We start from the raw sequence: 23,230 nt of genomic DNA, 5'->3' as shown, positions 1-23,230 counted from the left end.
TCCTCCCCCATGCACTTGGCTCTCTCCTCCTCGCCCGAGTCCCCGTCTCACCCCTCGTCACCCACGCCTCCCTCGGTCCCCTCCTCCCCAGTGCCCCCGTCCCCCGCCTCCCCCTCACACAGAGACAGGGCTCTGACCCAGCTCACCCAGCCCCCCAGGGCGGGCAGCAGAGCCTGCCCCCGCGACGCCTCCCTCCAGGCCTCCACCCTGCAGCAGGTGAGCAGGCCGGCCGTGGGGGGGTCAACATGCAGCTCACATACAGCACAGGGTCTGGTTTTAGCTGATGCAGTTTGAACCAGATGTTGTGTCGGCGTGTAAGGATGCATTTCATGGTTGAGCATCATTGTTGCTGTCGGTACGGTTAGACGGGGGTCCTATCCACTGGGGATTAAGTGTCTAAAGACCATGTGATGCTCCTCCAATCTCGGCCTGCTTCTGTGACAAGCGTTTGGTTGTGAAGCACCTCAGCATTCTTTAAGCACAATCCCAGCATCACACCTCCTACCCAGCATGCACTGCAAGCGCACCGTGGTGAATAATGAACAGCTTGCTTGTCTCCTGTGCGTCCAGCCCTTCCTCCCCCAGGACTCCTTCAGGCAGGCCCCCCCGGGCTCCCACAGAGGTCTGAGGAGGCGGCCTTCGTCTCCGCCCCCCTCCCCCTGGAGCCACACCAACCTGTTCCTGAGTGCGCTGACCAACGGAGCCCTGGCGCCCCCGCAGGACGCCCAGCACGCCCCCCTGGCCCTCACCACGCGGCCCCGCGCGCCGGAGCCCCTTCCCCTGCCGGTCAACCTCTGCACCGGGGCCCGGAGGCCCGCCCTCACCTCCTCCAGAGCCCCCACCTCCTCTGCCGCGGCCCACAGGCCCACCAGGGGCGGCCGTTCAGTTCCCTCGGATACAGCACTCAGGAGCACGGCGTCGGACATCACCAGCAGCAAGGAATCAGAGGATTCCCTGGAGGAGGAAGAGGAGGACGAAGAGGATGACGACGAGGAGGACGGCAGCCTGTCGGGTGGGTTTAATACACAGACCATCTTCAGCCTGTCTGTGGCTTTAATACACAGACCATCTTCAGCCTGTCGGTGGCTTTAATACACAGACCGTCTTCAGCCTGTCGGTGGCTTTAATACACAGACCGCCTTCAGCCTGTCGGTCGCTTTAATACACAGACCGTCTTCCGCCTGTCTGTTAATACACAGACCGCCTTCAGCCTGTCGGTGGCTTTAATACACAGCCCGCTTTCAGCCTGTCGGTGGCTTTAATACACAGACTGCCTTCAGCCTGTCGGTGGCTTTAATACACAGACCGCCTTCAGCCTGTCGGTGACTTTAACACACAGACCGTCTTCAGCCTGTCGGTGGCTTTAATACACAGACCGTCTTCAGCCTGTCGGTGGCTTTAATACACAGACCGTTTTCAGCCTGTCGGTGACTTTAATACAGAGACCATCTACAGCCTGTCGCTGGCTTGATACACAGACCGTCTTCGTGGCTTTAATACACAGACCGCCTTCAGCCTGTCGGTGGCTTTAATACAAAGACCGTCTTCAGCATGTCGGGTGGGTTTAATACGCGGACAGCCTTCAGCCTGTCGTGGCTTTAATACACAGACCATCTTCAGCCTGTCTGTTAATACACAGACCATCTTCAGCCTGTCCGTGGTTTTAATACACAGACCGCCTTCAGCCTGTCTGTTAATACACAGACCATCTTCAGCCTGTCGGTGGCTTTAATACACAGACCGCCTTCAGCCTGTCGGTCGCTTTAATACACAGACCGCCTTCAGCCTGTCTGTTAATACACAGACCATCTTCAGCCTGTCGGTGGCTTTAATACACAGACCGCCTTCAGCCTGTCGGTGGCTTTAATACACAGACCGCCTTCAGACTCATGCAGTGCCGGCAGGTGCGTCTAAAGGGCCGGGACCATCGATCGTCTCTGAGGGGAATGTTAATCAGACCGTGTTGATTCCTCTCCCTCTCTCCCTCCTGTCTCTCTCCTCTCTCCCTCCTCTCCCCCTCCTCTCTCCCTCCTGTCTCCCTCCTCTCTCCCTCCTGTCTCTCTCCTCTCCCCCTCCTGTCTCCCTCCTGTCTCCCTCCTCTCCCCCTCCTCTCCCCCTCCTCTCTCCCTCCTCTCTCCCTCCTGTCTCCCTCCTGTCTCCCTCCTCTCCCCCTCCTCTCTCCCTCCTCTTTCCCTCCTGTCTCCCTCCTCTCCCCCTCCTCTCTCCCTCCTGTCTCCCTCCTCTCTCCCTCCTGTCTCCCTCCTCTCCCCCTCCTCTCTCCCTCCTGTCTCCCTCCTGTCTCCCTCCTCTCCCCCTTCTCTCTCCCTCCTGTCTCCCTCCTGTCTCCCTCCTCTCTCCCTCCTCTCTCCCTCCTCTCCCCCTCCTCTCTCCATCCTCTCCCCCTCCTCTCTCCCTCCTCTCTCCCTCCTGTCTCCCTCCTCTCCCCCTCCTCTCCCCCTTCTCTCTCCCTCCTGTCTCCCTCCTGTCTCCCTCCTTTCTCCCTCCTCTCTCCCTCCTGTCTCTCTCCTCTCTCCCTCCTGTCTCCCTCCTCTCCCCCTCCTTTCTCCCTCCTGTCTCCCTCCTCTCGCCCTCCTGTCTCTCTCCTCTCTCCCTCCTCTCCCCCTCCTCTCTCCCTCCTGTCTCCCTCCTCTCTCCCTCCTGTCTCTCTCCTCTCCCCCTCCTGTCTCCCTCCTGTCTCCCTCCTGTCTCCCTCCTCTCTCCCTCCTGTCTCCCTCCTCTCTCCCTCCTCTCTCCCTCCTCTCTCCCTCCTGTCTCTCTCCTCTCCCCCTCCTCTCTCCCTCCTCTCCCCCTCCTCTCCCCCTCCTCTCCCCCTCCTCTCTCCATCCTCTCCCCCTCCTCTCTCCCTCCTCTCTCCCTCCTCTCTCCCTCCTGTCTCCCTCCTCTCTCCCTCCTCTCTCCCTCCTCTCTCCCTCCTGTCTCTCTCCTCTCCCCCTCTTCTCCCCCTCCTCTCTCCCTCCTCTCCCCCTCCTCTCTCCCTCCTCTCTCCATCCTGTCTCCCTCCTCTTCCCCTCCTCTCCCCCTCCTCTCTCCCTCCTCTCTCCCTCCTCTCTCCCTCCTCTCTCCCTCCTGTCTCCCTCCTCTCCCCCTCCTCTCTCCGTCCTCTCTCCCTCCTCTCTCCCTCCTCTCTCCCTCCTCTCTCCCTCCTCTCCCCCTCCTCTCTCCCTCCTCTCTCCCTCCTGTCTCCCTCCTGTCTCCCTCCTCTCTCCCTCCTCTCTCCCTCCTGTCTCTCTCCGCTCCCCCTCCTCTCTCCCTCCTCTCCCCCTCCTCTCCCCCTCCTCTCCATCCTCTCCCCCTCCTCTCTCCCTCCTCTCTCCCTCCTCTCTCCCTCCTGTCTCCCTCCTCTCTCCCTCCTCTCTCCCTCCTCTCTCCCTCCTGTCTCTCTCCTCTCCCCCTCTTCTCCCCCTCCTCTCTCCCTCCTCTCCCCCTCCTCTCTCCCTCCTCTCTCCCTCCTGTCTCCCTCCTCTCCCCCTCCTCTCCCCCTCCTCTCTCCCTCCTCTCTCCCTCCTGTCTCCCTCCTCTCTCCCTCCTCTCTCCCTCCTGTCTCCCTCCTCTCCCCCTCCTCTCTCTGTCCTCTCTCCCTCCTCTCTCCCTCCTCTCTCCCTCCTCTCCCCCTCCTCTCTCCATCCTCTCCCCCTCCTCTCTCCCTCCTCTCTCCCTCCTCTCTCCCTCCTGTCTCTCTCCTCTCCCCCTCCTCTCTCCCTCCTCTCCCCCTCCTCTCCCCCTCCTCTCCCCCTCCTCTCTCCATCCTCTCCCCCTCCTCTCTCTCTCCTCTCCCCCTCCTGTCTCTCTCCTCTCCCCCTCCTCTCTCCCTCCTCTCCCCCTCCTCTCTCCCTCCTGTCTCCCTCCTCTCTCCCTCCTCTCTCCCTCCTCTCTCCCTCCTGTCTCTCTCCTCTCCCCCTCTTCTCCCCCTCCTCTCTCCCTCCTCTCCCCCTCCTCTCTCCCTCCTCTCTCCCTCCTGTCTCCCTCCTCTCCCGCTCCTCTCCCCCTCCTCTCTCCCTCCTCTCTCCCTCCTGTCTCCCTCCTCTCTCCCTCCTCTCTCCCTCCTGTCTCCCTCCTCTCCCCCTCCTCTCTCTGTCCTCTCTCCCTCCTCTCTCCCTCCTCTCTCCCTCCTCTCCCCCTCCTCTCTCCATCCTCTCCCCCTCCTCTCTCCCTCCTCTCTCCCTCCTGTCTCCCTCCTCTCCCCCTCCTCTCCCCCTCCTCTCTCCCTCCTCTCTCCCTCCTGTCTCCCTCCTCTCTCCCTCCTCTCTCCCTCCTGTCTCCCTCCTCTCCCCCTCCTCTCTCTGTCCTCTCTCCCTCCTCTCTCCCTCCTCTCTCCCTCCTCTCCCCCTCCTCTCTCCATCCTCTCCCCCTCCTCTCTCCCTCCTCTCTCCCTCCTCTCTCCCTCCTGTCTCTCTCCTCTCCCCCTCCTCTCTCCCTCCTCTCCCCCTCCTGTCCCCCTCCTCTCCCCCTCCTCTCTCCATCCGCTCCCCCTCCTCTCTCTCTCCTCTCCCCCTCCTGTCTCTCTCCTCTCCCCCTCCTCTCTCCCTCCTCTCCCCCTCCTCTCTCCCTCCTGTCTCCCTCCTCTCTCCCTCCTCTCTCCCTCCTCTCTCCCTCCTGTCTCTCTCCTCTCCCCCTCTTCTCCCCCTCCTCTCTCCCTCCTCTCCCCCTCCTCTCTCCCTCCTCTCTCCCTCCTGTCTCCCTCCTCTCCCGCTCCTCTCCCCCTCCTCTCTCCCTCCTCTCTCCCTCCTGTCTCCCTCCTCTCTCCCTCCTCTCTCCCTCCTGTCTCCCTCCTCTCCCCCTCCTCTCTCTGTCCTCTCTCCCTCCTCTCTCCCTCCTCTCTCCCTCCTCTCCCCCTCCTCTCTCCATCCTCTCCCCCTCCTCTCTCCCTCCTCTCTCCCTCCTGTCTCTCTCCTCTCCCCCTCCTCTCTCCCTCCTCTCCCCCTCCTCTCCCCCTCCTCTCCCCCTCCTCTCTCCATCCTCTCCCCCTCCTCTCTCTCTCCTCTCCCCCTCCTGTCTCTCTCCTCTCCCCCTCCTCTCTCCCTCCTCTCCCCCTCCTCTCCCCCTCCTCTCCCCCTCCTCTCTCCCTCCTGTCTCCCTCCTCTCTCCCTCCTCTCTCCCTCCTCTCTCCCTCCTGTCTCTCTCCTCTCCCCCTCCTCTCCCCCTCCTCTCTCCATCCTCTCTCCCTCCTCTCTCCCTCCTGTCTCCCTCCTCTCCCCCTCCTCTCCCCCTCCTCTCTCCCTCCTCTCTCCCTCCTGTCTCCCTCCTCTCCCCCTCCTCTCTCCCTCCTCTCTCCCTCCTCTCCCCCTCCTCTCCCCCTCCTCTCTCCATCCTCTCCCCCTCCTCTCTCCCTCCTCTCTCCTTCCTGTCTCCCTCCTCTCTCCCTCCTCTCTCCCTCCTCTCTCCCTCCTCTCTCCCTCCTGTCTCTCTCCTCTCTCCCTCCTCTCTCCCTCCTCTCTCCCTCCTGTCTCTCTCCTCTCCCCCTCCTCTCTCCCTCCTCTCCCCCTCCTCTCCCCCTCCTCTCTCCCTCCTCTCTCCCTCCTGTCTCCCTCCTCTCTCCCTCCTCTCTCCCTCCTGTCTCCCTCCTCTCTCCCTCCTCTCTCCCTCCTCTCTCCCTCCTCTCTCCCTCCTCTCTCCCTCCTGTCTCCCTCCTGTCTCCCTCCTCTCTCCCTCCTCTCTCCCTCCTCTCTCCCTCCTGTCTCTCTCCTCTCCCCCTCCTCTCTCCCTCCTCTCCCCCTCCTCTCCCCCTCCTCTCTCCATCCTCTCCCCCTCCTCTCTCCCTCCTCTCTCCCTCCTCTCTCCCTCCTGTCTCCCTCCTCTCTCCCTCCTCTCTCCCTCCTCTCTCCCTCCTCTCCCCCTCTTCTCCCCCTCCTCTCTCCCTCCTCTCCCCGTCCTCTCTCCCTCCTCTCAGAGTCAGACAGCAATCTGGAGAGCGACTCGGACGGCTCGGAGGACGACCCCAAGGAGCGGGGGGGGCCAGAGGCGGACGCGGAGAGACCCCCTCCCAAACTGAGCCGCTCCCTGTTCTGTCCGTCCTCCTCCTCCTCCTGCCTCTCCTCCAGCATCTCCCCCCTCAACCTCCAGCTCATCAAGCCCCACGACCGGCTTCCCCGGGGCCTGGAGGGCCCCACCACGGGGCCCCCTGCTGGCGCTCGGACCTACAGCACCCCACCCAGCTCCTCCACCTCCTCCACCGCTCCTGGTAACTAACCTCTCTGACCTACCTCCTCCACCGCTCCTGGTAACTAACCTCTCTGACCTACCCCCCACCTCCTCCTCTCCTCATGGTAGCTAACCTCTCTGACTTACCCCCCACCTCCTCCACCTCCTCATGGTAACTAACCTCTCTGACCTACCCCCCACCTCCTCCACCTCCTCATGGTAACTAACCTCTCTGACCTACACCCCCCAGCTCCTCCACCTCCTCCACCGCTCCTGGTAACTAACCTCTCTGACCTACCCCCCACCTCCTCCTCTCCTCATGGTAACTAACCTCTCTGACCTACCCCCCACCTCCTCCACCTCCTCCTCTCCTCATGGTAACTAACCTCTCTGACCTACACCCCATGAAGTGAAGGAACACTGTAATACTGCTCCGCTCATAGAACAAGGGTCATTCAAAGAAACCAAAAGGGTTAGGGTTAGGGTCTTTAATGAATGGCTTGATGAGGTCTGATCTCTTAGTAGACAGAAGGAGTGGCCCAGTGGAGCAGGCAGGTCTACCCTGGTACCATGGAGGAGAACTGCAGATGGAGAGGAGTACCTCATGTGTCCCTTTGTCCCCAGGAACAGGGAGGAGGAGGAGGGTGACTGACGAGCAGGTCCTCAGAGTTCCCCTTCAGTTCGGGTAAGACCACTCTGACACAGCATCACAGGGCCACACCTCGTGTCAAAGGGGAGCCCTGCACTACGTTGAGTTACCACTCAGAACCATCAGCTCAGTGGAGCAGAAGAGAGCTGCTCTAGATGCTTAACACTAGAGTCATTACACTCAGAACCATCAGCTCAGTGGAGCAGAAGAGAGCTGCTCTAGATGCTTAACACTAGAGTCATTACACTCAGAACCATCAGCTCAGTGGAGCAGAAGAGAGCTGCTCTAGAGTCATGAAGAGCAGCTTAAGGCCTTAAGAGAACCTCATGACCAACACCCTCCACATCAGAGGAGCCCATCTGAAAGGGATGGGAGCAGGATGAACTGAACCCTTAGAGGGAGGGTTTAGTGTCCGGATGATAGTGCAATAGCAGCAAAATCAACCACTATTTAATGTATTGATGAATGATTTGATCAAAAAGTATATTTGGAGGTGGACTGACAGGTGGGCTGGCCAATCATGTGTCGAACAAGATGATTGGCCGGGCTTTACCAGGCCTGACCATGTCTCATCCTGGGTGTGACCCTGGGTGTGACCCTGGGTGTGGCCCTGGGTGTGACCCTGGGTTAGGCCCTGGGTGTGACCCTGGAGGTGACCCTGGGTGTGGCCCTGGGTGTGACCCTGGGTGTGACCCTGGAGGTGACCCTGGGTGTGGCCCTGGAGGTGACCCTGGGTGTGGCCCTGGTGTTCCAGGTGGCAGAGGGAGACCCGTATCCGGGCGCTGGGGGGCCGTCTGCAGGGGGAGGTGTCCTACTACGCCCCCTGTGGCAAGAAGCTGCGCCAGTACCCCGACGTCATGAAGGTAGGGAACCTCCTCGCCTGGTTTCCATACTGTACTGCAGTAATCTGATGATGGGGATTCACCTGTTCCTTCTCCTCTAGTACCTCTCCAGGAACGGGATAACGCAGATCACACGAGACAACTTCAGCTTCAGCACCAAGATCAGAGTGGGAGACTTCTACCAAGGGAGGGAAGGACCACAGGTACCTTTTGCTTTCAGTCTTTAGTCCCATTTTAGAGACCCTCCTGGCCCCAGGGCCAGGGACCCTCCTGGCCCCAGGGCTTACAGTCAGTGTGTTCTCCTGGCCCCAGGGCTTACAGTCAGTGTGTTCTCCTGGCCCCAGGGCTTACAGTCAGTGTGTTCTCCTGGCCCCAGGGCTCCCAGTGGTTCCTGCTGGGGGAGGAGCAGGTCGCTCCGTGCATCGTGGCCATGGACGGGAGGCGGAGTCGGCAGGGCCCGGGGCCACCCCCCCGCCACGGAGACAACGACATCCAGGACGCCAGCGGACTCAAACTGCTACGCAAACTAGAAGCCCAAGGTACCATAGAACCAACCAGAAGGTACCCTATAGAACCAACCAGAAGGTACCGTATAGAACGACCCAGAAGGTACCCTATATAACCAACCAGAAGGTACCCTATAGAACCAACCAGAAGGTACCCTATAGAACCAACCAGAAGGTACCCTATAGAACCAACCAGGTACGCCTCATAAAGCTCAGGAGGCTGGTGATGGGTTTGGGGTACAGTCTGTGACCTCTGACCCCTTGTCCTCTGCAGAGATCGCTCGGCAGGCCACTCAGATCAAGGTGATGAGGAAGCTGGAGAAGCAGGCGGTAGCCCGGGCGGCCAAGGAGGCCCGGAGACAGCAAGGTGGGCAGAGAACCTCTCTAACCTTCCATCAGTGTTTATCACCACCATCACCTGCCCCTGCTGGAGCACACTGCAGGAGACACATCTCACTGAGTTAAGCCCAACATGAGTAACCGGTCAGTGAACACGGTGGAACCGGTCAGTGAACACGGTGGAACCGGTCAGTGTACACGGTGGAACCGGTCAGTGAACACGGTGGAACCGGTCAGTGTAAACGGTGGAACCGGTCAGTAAACACGGTGGAACCGGTCAGTGTACACGGTGGAACCGGTCAGTAAACACAGTGGAACCGGTCAGTGTACACGGTGGAACCGGTCAGTGAACACGGTGGAACCGGTTACTGAACCCGGTGGAACCGGTCAGTGAACACGGTGGAACCGGTTACTGAACACGGTGGAACCGGTCAATGAACACGGTGGAACCGGTTACTGAACCCGGTGGAACCGGTTAGTGAACACGGTGGAACCGGTCAGTGAACACGGTGGAACCGGTTACTGAACCCGGTGGAACCGGTCAATGAACCCGGTGGAACCGGTTACTGAACCCGGTGGAACCGGTTACTGAACCCGGTGTGTGTTCCAGCGGTCCTGGCTGGAGAGGAGAGGAGGAAGAGGAAGGAGCAGATGAAGATTCAGAAGCAGCAGGTTAGACTTAAATTTTTTTGAAAAAATCCACTTTCCTTGACAGCGGTCAATTATACTTAGCAACAGTGAATTATCAAATATAATTTACCAAAGGAAGTTGGTAAGGGCCCATGCAAGTGAACGGAGAGTTCCACGGCGTTGAGAAGAGCCGTGTGATAAATATATTTACTGTGGCAAGCAGCACGGGGAGGACGAGACGGGAGCCCAGGTTCAGCAGTCATACAACTCTCGACTACCAGCATTGCCTTTATTTGACGCACATGACACACAAAAACACACTCAAGATAACCAATTGACATAACTTCTCGGTGACGGTGTCGGAACAATAACTCAGTAACAACCAATAACACTAACCCACCCACAGAGGCAAACCCCACATAATGTCCACGAAGGACCTAGGAGGGCACCACAGGTCAAACTTGCGATTGTCCATCAGGGTGCCCACGCCCACGGTCGCTACAATATATAAATATATGTGTGTGTATGTTTATAGAATACACATCAATATAGATGTCTACATATATAATATATGTGTATATTATATATACATGTGTATATATCCCACTATATATTCATGTGTATAAGTAATATGCACGTGTATAAACTGTATAATCACTGCTTGATGCTTTTGTAAAATGCAAAGAATAAAGATGCTTACCTTTTCTCTTCTGCACACACACACACACACACACACACACACACACAGGAGAAGATGCAGCGTGTGCAGCAGATTCGGGTGGAGAAGGAGATGCGTGCTCAGCACATTCTAGAGGTGGGTCTGGAAGGTAAAGCTCTGCCTCTGCTCTTCAAAGGGCCATGGAACGTTACGTAATGCACCTTTGGTTGCTTGGTTACTGATGCTTTATTGTTATTTAATCATTTTTTGAACAGTAGGCAATGTAATATTTAAGATAGTTGTGCCCATAGTGGATTGTAAGCAGTGTTAATGGCATGGGGCCAACAGGAGCTAGGAGTAACCCACACCACACACACACACGACACACACACACACACACGACACACCACACACACACACGACACACCACACACACACACAACACACCACACACACACACGACACACACACACGACACACCACACACACACACGTCCTGCTAGGGGTCACCACGGTAACCCCCACACACGTCCTGCTAGGGGTCACCACGGTAACCCACACACGTCCTGCTAGGGGTCACCACGGTAACCCCCACACACGTCCTGCTAGGGGTCACCACGGTAACCCACACACGCCCTGCTAGGGGTCACCACGGTAACCCACACACGTCCTGCTAGGGGTCACCACGGTAACCCACACACGTCCTGCTAGGGGTCACCACGGTAACCCACACACGTCCTGCTAGGGGTCACCACGGTAACCCCTACACACGTCCTGCTAGGGGTCACCACGGTAACCCACACACGCCCTGCTAGGGGTCACCACGGTAACCCCTACACACGTCCTGCTAGGGGTCACCACGGTAACCCCTACACACGTCCTGCTAGGGGCCACCACGGTAACCCCTACACACGTCCTGCTAGGGGTCACCACGGTAACCCACACACGCCCTGCTAGGGGTCACCACGGTAACCCCTACACACGTCCTGCTAGGGGTCACCACGGTAACCCCTACACACGTCCTGCTAGGGGTCACCAAGGTAACCCACACACGCCCTGCTAGGGGTCACCACGGTAACCCCTACACACGTCCTGCTAGGGGTCACCACGGTAACCCCTACACACGTCCTGCTAGGGGTCACCACGGTAACCCCTACACACGTCCTGCTAGGGGTCACCACGGTAACCCACACACGCCCTGCTAGGGGTCACCACGGTAACCCCTACACACGTCCTGCTAGGGGTCACCACGGTAACCCCTACACACGTCCTGCTAGGGGTCACCACGGTAACCCCTACACACGCCCTGCTAGGGGTCACCACGGTAACCCCTACACACCCTCCTTCTGACTGCACTGCAGCCTTTGAGACTTTAGCATCAAGGGAAATAATGACATAACCGCACAATTCTAGAATATGTTAAGTTTGACATTATCAGCTCAGCCACTGGCTGTGAGGGACCTTTGAGGAAACCATCAATCAGAGAAATATCAATCATGTGATTATGAACGGATGAGTCTATCCTTTATGTTTGATTATGAACTGTTTATCCAAGTCCATTTTCTATCCCTACTCCTATGAAGCTATGTAATCAGGAGAATTAATCAAGATCAACTCACTCAATTAATTAGTGGCATTAAATATTATACATATTCATGAAGTGTGAGGATGCGAGCGCAGTGTGCAGAGCCTAGACCCTGCCCTGATGACTCCACACCCGGTGTGCTGAGCCTAAAGACTGTTCTGCTGCGCAGGAGAGAAGGAACAGGAAGGCGGAAGCAGCCAATGCCAAGGTAGAGGAGGCGGAGAGGCGAAGCAAGGTCAGTGTAGAGCGCTGACCTCCAGAGCCCCCAGCCGCCCATGTCATGTTCACCACCCCCCAGGAGACACCTGTTACCACAGCTACCAGTGTCATCATCAGCAGCCTCTCTGCGAGAATCCAATGAGTAGCCTTCCATTGTCACCCGAACTCTGACCACCCCCCCAGTAGCCAATCAGATCAGCCGTACAGAACATTGTCGCCTGACTGTGATCGTCCATTCATGTGTCGTGTGTGTGTTTGAGCCAATGGGGAGGTGTGTGATGTAAAGTGGGTCTATGTCCACAGGAGAAGGAGGTGCGGAGACAGCAGGCCGTGGTACTGAAGCACCAGGTATGAGACACACCTGTACCCCCCAGGTAGAGACACACCTGTACCCCCCAGGTAGAGACACACCTGGACCCCCCCAGGTAGAGACCCACCTGGATCCCCCCAGGTAGAGACATACCTGGACCCCCCCAGGTAGAGACATACCTGGAGCCCCCAGGTAGAGACACACCTGGATCCCCCCAGGTAGAGACATACCTGTACCCCCCAGGTAGAGACCCATCTGGACCCCCCCAGGTAGAGACATACCTGTACCCCCCCAGGTAGAGACACACCTGTACCCCCCAGGTAGAGACATACCTGTACCCCCCAGGTAGAGACACACCTGGATCCCCCCAGGTAGAGACATACCTGTACCCCCCAGGTAGAGACACATCTGGACCCCCCCAGGTAGAGACATACCTGTACCCCCCAGGTAGAGACACATCTGGACCCCCCCAGGTAGAGACACACCTGGATCCCCCCAGGTAGAGACATACCTGTACTCCCCAGGTAGAGACACACCTGGATCCCCCCAGGTAGAGACATACCTGTACCCCCCAGGTAGAGACCCACCTGGACCCCCCCAGGTAGAGACATACCTGTACCTCCCAGATAGAGACACACCTGTACCCCCCAGGTAGAGACATACCTGTACCCCCCAGGTAGAGACATACCTGTACCCCCCAGGTAGAGACACACCTGGACCCCCCCAGGTAGAGACACACCTGGATCCCCCCAGGTAGAAACATACCTGTACCCCCCAGGTAGAGACACACCTGGATCCCCCCAGGTAGAGACCCACCTGGACCCCCCAGGTAGAGACATACCTGTACCTCCCAGATAGAGACACACCTGTACCTCCCAGATAGAGACACACCTGTACCTCCCAGATAGAGACACACCTGTACCTCCCAGATAGAGACACACCTGTACCCCCCCCCCCCCCCCAGGTAGAGACACAGGTAGAGTACACAGTACACAGGTAGAGCCCCCCCGCTGGAGGCCCAGCTGGGGTGCTGAACGGGGCCGATAGGAACCTGAGGGGCTCTCTTAGTCTTCTTCTTCAGCCTGTATTCTTCACTCCAGACCAGGCAGCTGTGCTGGGGGTTTAGGTATTTTGTCTTTCTGTCACTTGAATTTCCCCTTTTGTCTCATTTTCTCCTCTGTTATTCTTTGACCTCTCTTTCTGCCAGGAGTTGGAGAGGCATAGACTAGATATGGTATGGGTATGTTGTTTCTCCCTTCATCTTCATCGCTGCATGCTGTCACCAGTGGTGGTCATGATAGCATCACACCTAGCCTAGCGCTGGCATCAATGCTGCTCATCCTAGCATCACACCTAGCATCACACCTAGCCTAGCGCTGGCATCAATGCTGCTCATCCTAGCATCACACCTAGCATCACACCTAGCCTAGCGCTGGCATCAATGCTGCTCATCCTAGCATCACACCTAGCATCACACCTAGCCTAGCGCTGCCATCAATGATGCTCATCCTAGCATCACACCTAGCATCACACCTAGCCTAGCGCTGGCATCAATGCTGCTCATCCTAGCATCACACCTAGCATCACACCTAGCCTAGCGCTGGCATCGCCTTCCACCGTTCTGCATGGCTTAATCTTACACACACACGCATGCACGCACATGTACACACACACGTACACACATGTACACACACGTACACACACGTACACCCACGCCAACACTCTCACGCACAGTAGCATCTTGGAGACCATCCCTCCCCTGGTTGACTTGCAGCCAGGACCCGAGAGGACCACATGGCGGCCATGGGCTGCTGTTTGGGATTCACTGAGCTCTCTTCTCACAGCTCTGTTCCAGCTCATTAGAGCTGAACCTCACTACCCCCCCGAACCTCACTAGACCCCCCCTGAACCTCACTAGACCCCCCCTGAACCTCACTAGACCCCCTGAACCTCACTAGACCCCCTGAACCTCACTAGACCCCCTGAACCTCACTAGACCCCCTGAACCTCACTAGACCCCCCCTCTCACTAGACCCCCCGAACCTCACTAGACCCCCTGAACCTCACTAGACCCCCTGAACCTCACTAGACCCCCCCTCTGAACCTCACTAGACCCCCTGAACCTCACTAGACCCCCTGAACCTCACTAGACCCCCCCTCTCACTAGACCCCCTGAACCTCACTAGACGCATACTCTGCATGTGTGTGTGTGTGTGCACGTTTGTGTACGTGTGTGTGTGCGCGCGTGCGTGTGTGCGTGCCTGTGTGTGTGTGTGTGTGTGCGTGCCTGTGTGTGTGTGTGTGTGTGTGTGCGTTGTCTCAGCTCGGCCTCAGTGAGCTGCTCTGTGTGTGTGTGTGTGTGTGTGTGTGTGTTGTCTCAGCTCTGCCTCAGTGAGCTGCTCTGTGTGTGTGTGTGTGTGTGTGTGTGTGTGTGTGTGTGTTGTCTCAGCTCGGCCTCAGTGAGCTGCTCTGTGTGTGTGTGTGTGTGTGTGTGTGTGTGTGTGTGTGTGTGTGTTGTCTCGGCTCGGCCTCAGTGAGCTGCTCTGTCTCCCCAGGAGAGGGAGAGACGCAGGCAGCATCTCATGCTCATGAAGGCGTTGGAGGCTCGCAAGAAAGTGGAGGTGAGTCGGTCCTCCGGGCAGCAGGGGGCAGGCTCCACCATGCCCCTCTTTGCAGAGGTAGATCAACCGGTATGGTTCAGCAGAGCAAGCTGCTGTGGAAATGTTCCAATTATTTCTAGGCAAGTCCTTAAGACTCAAATTGTGCAAATTGGGAAGACCATAATCCTCTACTCAAGACCCTTGCACACGCAGACACATGCACATGTACACTCACGCACACACACACATGCACACGCACACACACGCTCACACACACACACAAATGCACACGCTGTTGACTGTGCCGGCTGCAGGAGCGGGAGCGGGTGAAGCAGGAGAAGAAGGATGAGAAGCGTCTGAACAAGGAGAGGAGGCTGGAGCTGAAGAGACTGGAGCTGGAGAGGGCCAAGGACCTGAAGAGGCCCAACGAGGACATGTGCCTCACAGACCATAAGGTAGACTAACAGACCATAAGGTAGACTAACAGACCATAAGGTAGACTAACAGACCATAAGGTAGACTAACAGACCATAAGGTAGACTAACAGACCATAAGGTAGACTAACAGACCATAAGGTAGACTAACAGACCATAAGGTAGAACACTAACAGACCATAAGGTAGACTAACAGACCATAAGGTAGAACACTAACAGACCATAAGGTAGACTAACAGACCATAAGGTAGACTAACAGACCATAAGGTAGAAGACTAACAGACCATAAGGTAGACTAACAGACCATAAGGTAGAAGACTAACAGACCATAAGGTAGACTAACAGACCATAAGGTAGACTAACAGACCATAAGGTAGACTAACAGACCATAAGGTAGACTAACAGACCATAAGGTAGACTAACAGACCATAAGGTAGACTAACAGACCATAAGGTAGACTAACAGACCATAAGGTAGACTAACAGACCATAAGGTAGAAGACTAACAGACCATAAGGTAGACTAACAGACCATAAGGTAGACTAACAGACCATAAGGTAGACTAACAGACCATAAGGTAGACTAACAGACCATAAGGTAGAAGACTAACAGACCATAAGGTAGAAGACTAACAGACCATAAGGTAGACTAACAGACCATAAGGTAGACTAACAGACCATAAGGTATCAGACTCTTTGCCTGTAGTCCCAGACTCTTTGTTCATCACTCAGTGTTGGTATGACCTCAGATCTGTCTCCAGTTCTAGTTTCTCACATGCGTCCCCTACTGGTAGTCCACCCCTTCACTAGTGCAGACGGTTGTCTGTAGAGGCCTTCTGTAACAGCAGCATGCTGTGGCGGACCTCTGAAACATACAGGTCCACATACTGCCACCCAGTGGTCAGAGATGGAAGGACTTCAACCATGTCAGCCATGTCCTATTAAATACATATCCATGGATGAGTCATTCAGGGTTTCCTGAGAATATCACCCATTGAATCTGGTGATTAAATTATACATAGAATAAAATCCCCATATAGGGTTAGGGTCATCTATATAATTAGTTAGAGTTCCTAATATTCATAATGTAATTGATGAATTATTAATTAATGTTGAATATTGAATCTAAAGATGTCCACCCTGGCTTCTCTTTGAGTGTGTTGTAGCTCTGCCTGTGTGTGCCGCGCTTTATGTTTCTTATTGATATGTTCTAGGTGAGCTTTACACCTCAGTCCTCTCCCCCCCCCAGAGCCCCCTGACCCGTCTCCCCTCCCCTCACCTCTCCCCCCCCAGAGCCCCCTGACCCGTCTCCCCTCCCCTAACCTCTCCCCCCCCCAGAGCCCCCTGACCCGTCTCCCCTCCCCTAACCTCTCCCCCCCCCAGAGCCCCCTGACCCGTCTCCCCTCCCCTCACCTCTCCCCCCCCCAGAGCCCCCTGACCCGTCTCCCCTCCCCTCACCTCTCCCCCCCCCAGAGCCCCCTGACCCGTCTCCCCTCCCCTAACCTCTCCCCCCCCCCAGAGCCCCCTGACCCGTCTCCCCTCCCCTAACCTCTCCCCCCCCCCAGAGCCCCCTGACCCGTCTCCCCTCCCCTAACCTCTCCCCCCCCCCAGAGCCCCCTGACCCGTCTCCCCTCCCCTAACCTCTCCCCCCCCCCAGAGCCTCCTGACCCGTCTCCCCTCCCCTAACCTCTCCCCCCCCCAGAGCCCCCTGACCCGTCTCCCCTCCCCTAACCTCTCCCCCCCCCCAGAGCCTCCCGGAGCTGTCCCGTCTCCCCGGCCTGCTCCCCCCCGGTGCCAGCCCCTCCGACCTCCTGATGGTGGTTCAGTTCCTGCACAGCTTCTCCGGGGTGCTGGGGCTGGACGGGCCCCCCCCGTCCCTCCACCTGCTGAGGGAGGGGCTCCTGAACCGGGGCCCCGGCGCCGCCCGCCTCTCCGCCCTCCTGGTCAGCCTGCTGGCGGCCGCCGTGCGCGACCCGGGGCTCCCAGCCGGCCACAGGGTGAGGCCGTGCACTCTGACACGTGCACTCTGACACGCGCACTCGTCTACTTTGGAGCATGCACTCCTAACATGCGCACCATAAATGGTATATTGGTGATTCAACATGTAAACATATGTTTCTACATGTATTTCACTACTGACCCCCCCAGACCAAGACCCTGCTGGGGGAGCCCCTCAGCAGCGTGCGGCTGACGGGGGACAGCGTGTCGGAGGCCCTGCAGATGTTCCTGGAGGCCCACGGGGAGCAGCCAGAGCTGGCCCTCAGGCTGAGGACCGCGCCCTTCAGGGCTCTGCACCCCGCCCACAAGGCCGCCCTGCTGGCCGTCCTGGTCAACGAGCTCTGCTGCAGCAAGGCCGTGGTCCGGTGGGCAGACCCACACACGCACCCGCACGCACGCACACACACGCACGCACACACACGCATTCAGGCACACACACCCACACTCTCACACACACACTCAGTCATTCTCACACTCACTCTCACACATATTTACTCACTCACTCTCATACTCACTCACTCACTGACTCTTCTCAGTCTGGGTCTTGTTAACGATATAGCTGTCCTTCCCTCCGTTCTCAGTGAGATCGACAGAACCATCGACTCCATGACCGGCCTGAGGAAGGACAAGTGGTGCATCGAAGGACGGCTGCGCAAGTGAGTCTGGGCAGCTCTCTGTTAGCTCTGTGGGCCCACGGCCACACAAGCCCTCAACAGATGGCTGCCATGACCTAACGACCTGTAGGACCTAACGACCTGTAGGACCTGTAGGGCCTAACGACCTGTAGGACCTGTAGGGCCTAACGACCTGTAGGACCTAACGACCTGTAGGACCTAACGACCTGTAGGGCCTAACGACCTGTAGGACCTAACGACCTGTAGGACCTAACAACCTGTAGGACCTAACGACTTGTAGGACCTGTAGGGCCTAACGACCTGTAGGACCTAACGACCTGTAGGACCTAACAACCTGTAGGACCTAACGACCTGTAGGACCTGTAGGACCTAACGACCTGTAGGACCTAACGACCTGTAGGGCCTAACGACCTGTAGGACCTGTAGGACCTAACGACCTGTAGGACCTAACGACCTGTAGGACCTAACAACCTGTAGGACCTGTAGGACCTAACGACCTGTAGGACCTAACGACCTGTAGGACCTAACGACCTGTAGGGCCTAACGACCTGTAGGACCTGTAGGACCTAACGACCTGTAGGACCTAACAACCTGTAGGACCTAACGACCTGTAGGACCTGTAGGACCTAACGACCTGTAGGACCTAACAACCTGTAGGACCTGTAGGACCTAACGACCTGTAGGACCTAACGACCTGTAGGGCCTAACGACCTGTAGGACCTAACGACCTGTAGGACCTAACGACCTGTAGGGCCTAACGACCTGTAGGACCTAACGACCTGTAGGACCTAACGACCTGTAGGGCCTAACGACTTGTAGGACCTGTAGGGCCTAACAACCTGTAGGACCTAACGACCTGTAGGACCTAACGACCTGTAGGGCCTAACGACTTGTAGGACCTGTAGGGCCTAACAACCTGTAGGACCTAACGACCTGTAGGACCTAACGACCTGTAGGGCCTAACGACCTGTAGGACCTAACGACCTGTAGGACCTAACAACCTGTAGGACCTGTAGGACCTAACGACCTGTAGGACCTGTAGGACCTAGCGACCTGTAGGACCTAACGACCTGTAGGACCTAACAACCTGTAGGACCTAACGACCTGTAGGACCTGTAGGACCTAACGACCTGTAGGACCTAACAACCTGTAGGACCTAACGACCTGTAGGACCTGTAGGACCTAACGACCTGTAGGACCTAACAACCTGTAGGACCTGTAGGACCTAACGACCTGTAGGACCTGTAGGACCTAACGACCTGTAGGACCTAACGACCTGTAGGACCTAACAACCTGTAGGACCTAACGACCTGTAGGACCTGTAGGACCTAACGACCTGTAGGACCTAACAACCTGTAGGACCTAACGACCTGTAGGACCTGTAGGACCTAACGACCTGTAGGACCTAACGACTTGTAGGACCTGTAGGGCCTAACGACCTGTAGGACCTAACGACCTGTAGGACCTAACGACCTGTAGGACCTGTAGGACCTAACGACCTGTAGGACCTAACGACCTGTAGGACCTAACGACCTGTAGGACCTGTAGGACCTAACGACCTGTAGGACCTAACGACCTGTAGGACCTAACGACCTGTAGGACCTGTAGGACCTAACGACCTGTAGGACCTAACGACCTGTAGGGCCTAACGACCTGTAGGACCAAACGACCTGTAGGACCTAACGACCTGTAGGACCTGTAGGACCTAACGACCTGTAGGACCTAACGACCTGTAGGACCTAACAACCTGTAGGACCTAACGACCTGTAGGACCTGTAGGACCTAACGACCTGTAGGACCTAACGACCTGTAGGACCTAACGACCTGTAGGGCCTAACGACCTGTAGGACCTGTAGGACCTAACGACCTGTAGGACCTGTAGGACCTAACGACCTGTAGGACCTAACGACCTGTAGGACCTGTAGGACCTAACGACCTGTAGGACCTGTAGGACCTAACGACCTGTAGGACCTAACGACCTGTAGGACCTAACGACCTGTAGGACCTGTAGGACCTAACGACCTGTAGGACCTAACGACCTGTAGGACCTAACGACCTGTAGGACCTGTAGGACCTAACGACCTGTAGGACCTAACAACCTGTAGGACCTAACGACCTGTAGGACCTAACGACCTGTAGGACCTAACGACCTGTAGGGCCAAACAACCTGTAGGACCTGTAGGACCTAACGACCTGTAGGACCTGTAGGACCTAACGACCTGTAGGACCTAACGACCTGTAGGACCTAACGACCTGTAGGACCAAACGACCTGTAGGACCTAACGACCTGTAGGACCTGTAGGACCTAACGACCTGTAGGACCTAACGACCTGTAGGACCTGTAGGACCTAACGACCTGTAGGACCTAACGACCTGTAGGACCTAACGACCTGTAGGACCTGTAGGACCTAACGACCTGTAGGACCTAACGACCTGTAGGGCCTAACGACCTGTATCTAGGATCTAGTCCTTCATCTGTACCCGGACCTCTGTCTCCCATGATGTCACTTCCCACTCACGATGTCACTTCCCACTCATGATGTCACTTCCCCCAGGCTGCGGAGCGCTCACGCCCGGCAGACGGGCAGGAAGGAGGGGGAGGGGCCGGCGGCAGGAGAGGGGGAGGGGCCAGCGGCGGGGGGGCTGGCCGCCGGACCGAGACCCAGGAGGAGAGAAGGAGACAGTGAGGAAGAGGAGGAGGAGGACGACAGCGAGGATCAGGGAGACGACGAGGAGGAGGATGAGGAGGAGGAGAGCGGAGTAGGAGGAGGAGGAGGGAGGAAGGGGAGGAGGCTCTGTGAGGAAGAGGTGGGTTCACCGTTAAGGAGATGTTCCTCTCCCCTCACAGAGGGAGGTGTGAGGGAAGATTTTTTCCTATGAAATGGGAAACCACTATAATTAATATTATGCAAATTAGCGTAGCGAACGTGCTCCCCTACGTCATGTGCAGCATCGACGTGTCTGCACCACAGGAAGATAAGAAGCCTTCTACTACATTCATTCACGTTGGAAAATGTTACCTTTATGTCGAAAATAGGATAGTTAAATAGTTAAATCCAAATTCTAGAGCTAGGGGGAGTCATGGGGCAGGGCCTAAGGCTTGGTCCCTAATGTAGAGTGATGTTCCCTAAGGCGTGTTCCCTAAGGCGTGTTCCCTAAGGCGTGTTCCCTAATGCTTGTTCCCTAAGGCGTGTTCCCTTGTTCCCTCCTCCCTCAGGACGTCAGCCTCCAGACAGCCAGTGTGGAGGAGCTGGAGAAGCAGATTGAGAAGTTATCTAAAGTAAGACTCTTAATGTTCCTCCTCACTCGGTCACCTCTGCTCCATCCTAAGCCCTCACCCGGCCCTATTGACCCCGCATGTCTCCGTAGCAACAGAGTCAGATCCGGAGGAAGCTGTTTGACTCCTCCCACTCGCTGCGCTCCACGCCCTACGGCCAGGACCGCTACCGCCGCCGCTACTGGCTGCTGGCCCCCTGCGGAGGGCTGCTGCTGGAGGCCCCGGGGCCCACAGACGGTACTGGGGGCCTGCTCAGGCTACTGGCTGTACTGGGACTACTGGGTGTGGTCTACAATGTTGGTCTACTCCAGTTTGTTGTGTTATTATAATTGTAGTAGTTGACGTGTGTGTGTATGGTGTGTGTGTGTGTGTGTGTGTGTGTGTTTGTGTGTGTGTGTGTGTGTGTGTGTGTGTGTGTGTGTGTGTACGGTGTGTGTGCGTGTGTGTGTGCGTGTGTGTGTGCGTGTGTGTGTGTGTGTGTACGGTGTGTGTGCGTGTGTGTGTACGGTGTGTGTGTGTGTGTGTGTGTACGGTGTGTGTGTGTGTGTACGGTGTGTGTGTGTGTGTGTGTGTACGGTGTGTGTGTGCGTGTGTGTACGGTGTGCGTGTGTGTGTGTGTGTACGGTGTGCGTGTGCGTGTGCGTGCGTGTGTGTGTGTCTCAGGGTGTGTGCAGCTGAACGAGGAGGGAGAGAGAGGGTCGAGCCCTCGGGGGTTAAAGGTGACGGAGGAGGAGACAGCCGTCAGCCCCACCCCTCCGGATCTCCTGCAGGCCCCGCCCCCCCAGAACCTCTTCCTGCTGAAGCCGTCCTCCTTCTCCACGCTCAGCACGCTGCTGGAGGCTGGAGCCCCCCCGGGGGTCCTGGCGGGGGTCCCGTCAGAACCTGGGACCCGGGCCGCCCCTGTAGGACCTCCCCCGGGGGTCCCGTTGGATCCCGGCTCGCCGCCCCCCCCCCCCGGGGGTCCCGGCGGAGCAGCTGCTCAGAGCCCTGACGGAGCGCGGCGCCCAGTGGTTCAGCCTGCTGCCCCGCTCCGCCTGCGACGACGCCTCCGTCACCTCCAGCAGCCCCCGGGACGCCTCGCCCCCCTGCCTCTCCCCCCAGCCCCCCGCCCTCACTGACCCCCCTGGGGCCAGCAGCCTGCAGCACTCCGCCCTCCAGGTGAGTGGGTTCTGGTGGTTCTGGTGGTTCTGGTGGTTCTGGTGGTTCTGATGGTTGTGATGGTTCTGGTGGTTCTGATGGTCGTGATGGTTCTGATGGTTGTGATGGTTGTGATGGTTCTGATGGTTCTGATGGTTCTGATGGTTGTGATGGTTCAGGTGGTTGTGATGGTTCAGGTGGTTGTGATGGTTCTGATGGTTCTGATGGTTGTGATGGTTCTGATGGTTGTGATGGTTGTGATGGTTGTGATGGTTCTGATGGTTCTGATGGTTGTGATGGTTGTGATGGTTCTGATGGTTCTGATGGTCGTGATGGTTCTGATGGTTGTGATGGTTCTGATGGTTCTGATGGTCGTGATGGTTGTGATGGTCGTGATGGTTGTGATGGTTGTGATGGTCTTGATGTTTGTGATGGTTCAGGTGGTTGTGATGGTTCTGATGGTTGTGATGGTCGTGATGGTTGTGATGGTTGTGATGGTTCTGATGGTTGTGATGGTCGTGATGGTTCTGATGGTTGTGATGGTTGTGATGGTTCTGATGGTTCTGATGGTCGTGATGGTTCTGATGGTTGTGATGGTCGTGATGGTTCTGATGGTCGTGATGGTTGTGATGGTCGTGATGGTTCTGATGTTAGTGTGTTAATGCAGTCTTTAATCTGCTTGTTAAGGAGGCTTCATGAGGGGATTCAGAAGTCTGAACATGAACCTCAGACAGGGAACGTAGCACATGTTAACTACTATCTAATGCCCTGGTCATTACCAGTACAGTAACCAGTACAAGACCTGGTCATTACCAGTACAGTAACCAGTATGTGACCTGGTTCTTACCAGTACAGTAACCAGTATGTGACCCGGTCATTACCAGTACAGTAACCAGTATGTGACCCGGTCATTCCCACTACAGTAACCAGTATGTGACCTGATCATTCACAGTACAGTAACCAGTACCTGTGATGTCATTACCAGTACAGTAACCAGTATTGGACCTGGTCATTACCAGTACAGTAACCAGTACGTGACCTGGTCCTTACCAGTACAGTAACCAGTATGTGACCTGGTCCTTACCAACACAGTAACCAGTACGTGACCTGGTCCTAACCAGCACAGTAACCAGTATGTGACCTGGTCATTACCAGTACAGTAACCAGTGTGATCTCTCCCCAGGGGGCCGGGGCCTACGCAGGGCTGCCCTTCTTCCCGCCCTTCGGGCCCCTCCCCCCCCTGCTGGCGCTGGC

General features: G+C 56.9%; 1 protein-coding gene across 1 annotated transcript in view; it reads left to right on the top strand.

Moving 5' to 3' along the window:
* LOC307073916 (bromodomain adjacent to zinc finger domain protein 2B-like) overlaps nucleotides 1-23,230 on the top strand; it is a gene marked incomplete at its 3' end in the record, with an annotated part of 63,890 nt that overhangs the window by 30,263 nt on the left and 10,397 nt on the right. The window contains 24 exon segments of the mRNA XM_079733871.1: nucleotides 92-216; nucleotides 571-1,012; nucleotides 5,909-6,199; nucleotides 6,784-6,844; nucleotides 7,563-7,671; nucleotides 7,752-7,853; nucleotides 8,027-8,189; nucleotides 8,431-8,523; nucleotides 9,106-9,167; nucleotides 9,874-9,939; nucleotides 11,538-11,603; nucleotides 11,891-11,935; nucleotides 13,105-13,131; nucleotides 14,453-14,518; nucleotides 14,812-14,952; nucleotides 16,678-16,926; nucleotides 17,078-17,292; nucleotides 17,509-17,583; nucleotides 20,253-20,370; nucleotides 20,780-20,842; nucleotides 20,932-21,076; nucleotides 21,503-21,815; nucleotides 21,817-21,997; nucleotides 23,160-23,230. The exon segment at nucleotides 23,160-23,230 is cut by the window's right edge and continues 161 nt beyond it. Coding sequence (XP_079589997.1) covers nucleotides 92-216; nucleotides 571-1,012; nucleotides 5,909-6,199; nucleotides 6,784-6,844; nucleotides 7,563-7,671; nucleotides 7,752-7,853; nucleotides 8,027-8,189; nucleotides 8,431-8,523; nucleotides 9,106-9,167; nucleotides 9,874-9,939; nucleotides 11,538-11,603; nucleotides 11,891-11,935; nucleotides 13,105-13,131; nucleotides 14,453-14,518; nucleotides 14,812-14,952; nucleotides 16,678-16,926; nucleotides 17,078-17,292; nucleotides 17,509-17,583; nucleotides 20,253-20,370; nucleotides 20,780-20,842; nucleotides 20,932-21,076; nucleotides 21,503-21,815; nucleotides 21,817-21,997; nucleotides 23,160-23,230 — 3,289 coding nt within the window.

Source organism: Pollachius pollachius (genome assembly GCF_949987615.1).
Source record: "Pollachius pollachius genome assembly, chromosome: 3".
NCBI classification, from domain to species: Eukaryota; Metazoa; Chordata; class Actinopteri; order Gadiformes; family Gadidae; genus Pollachius; species Pollachius pollachius.
The sequence above is the reverse complement of the archived record's forward strand: the minus strand, read 5'-3'. Positions and strand labels throughout refer to the sequence as shown.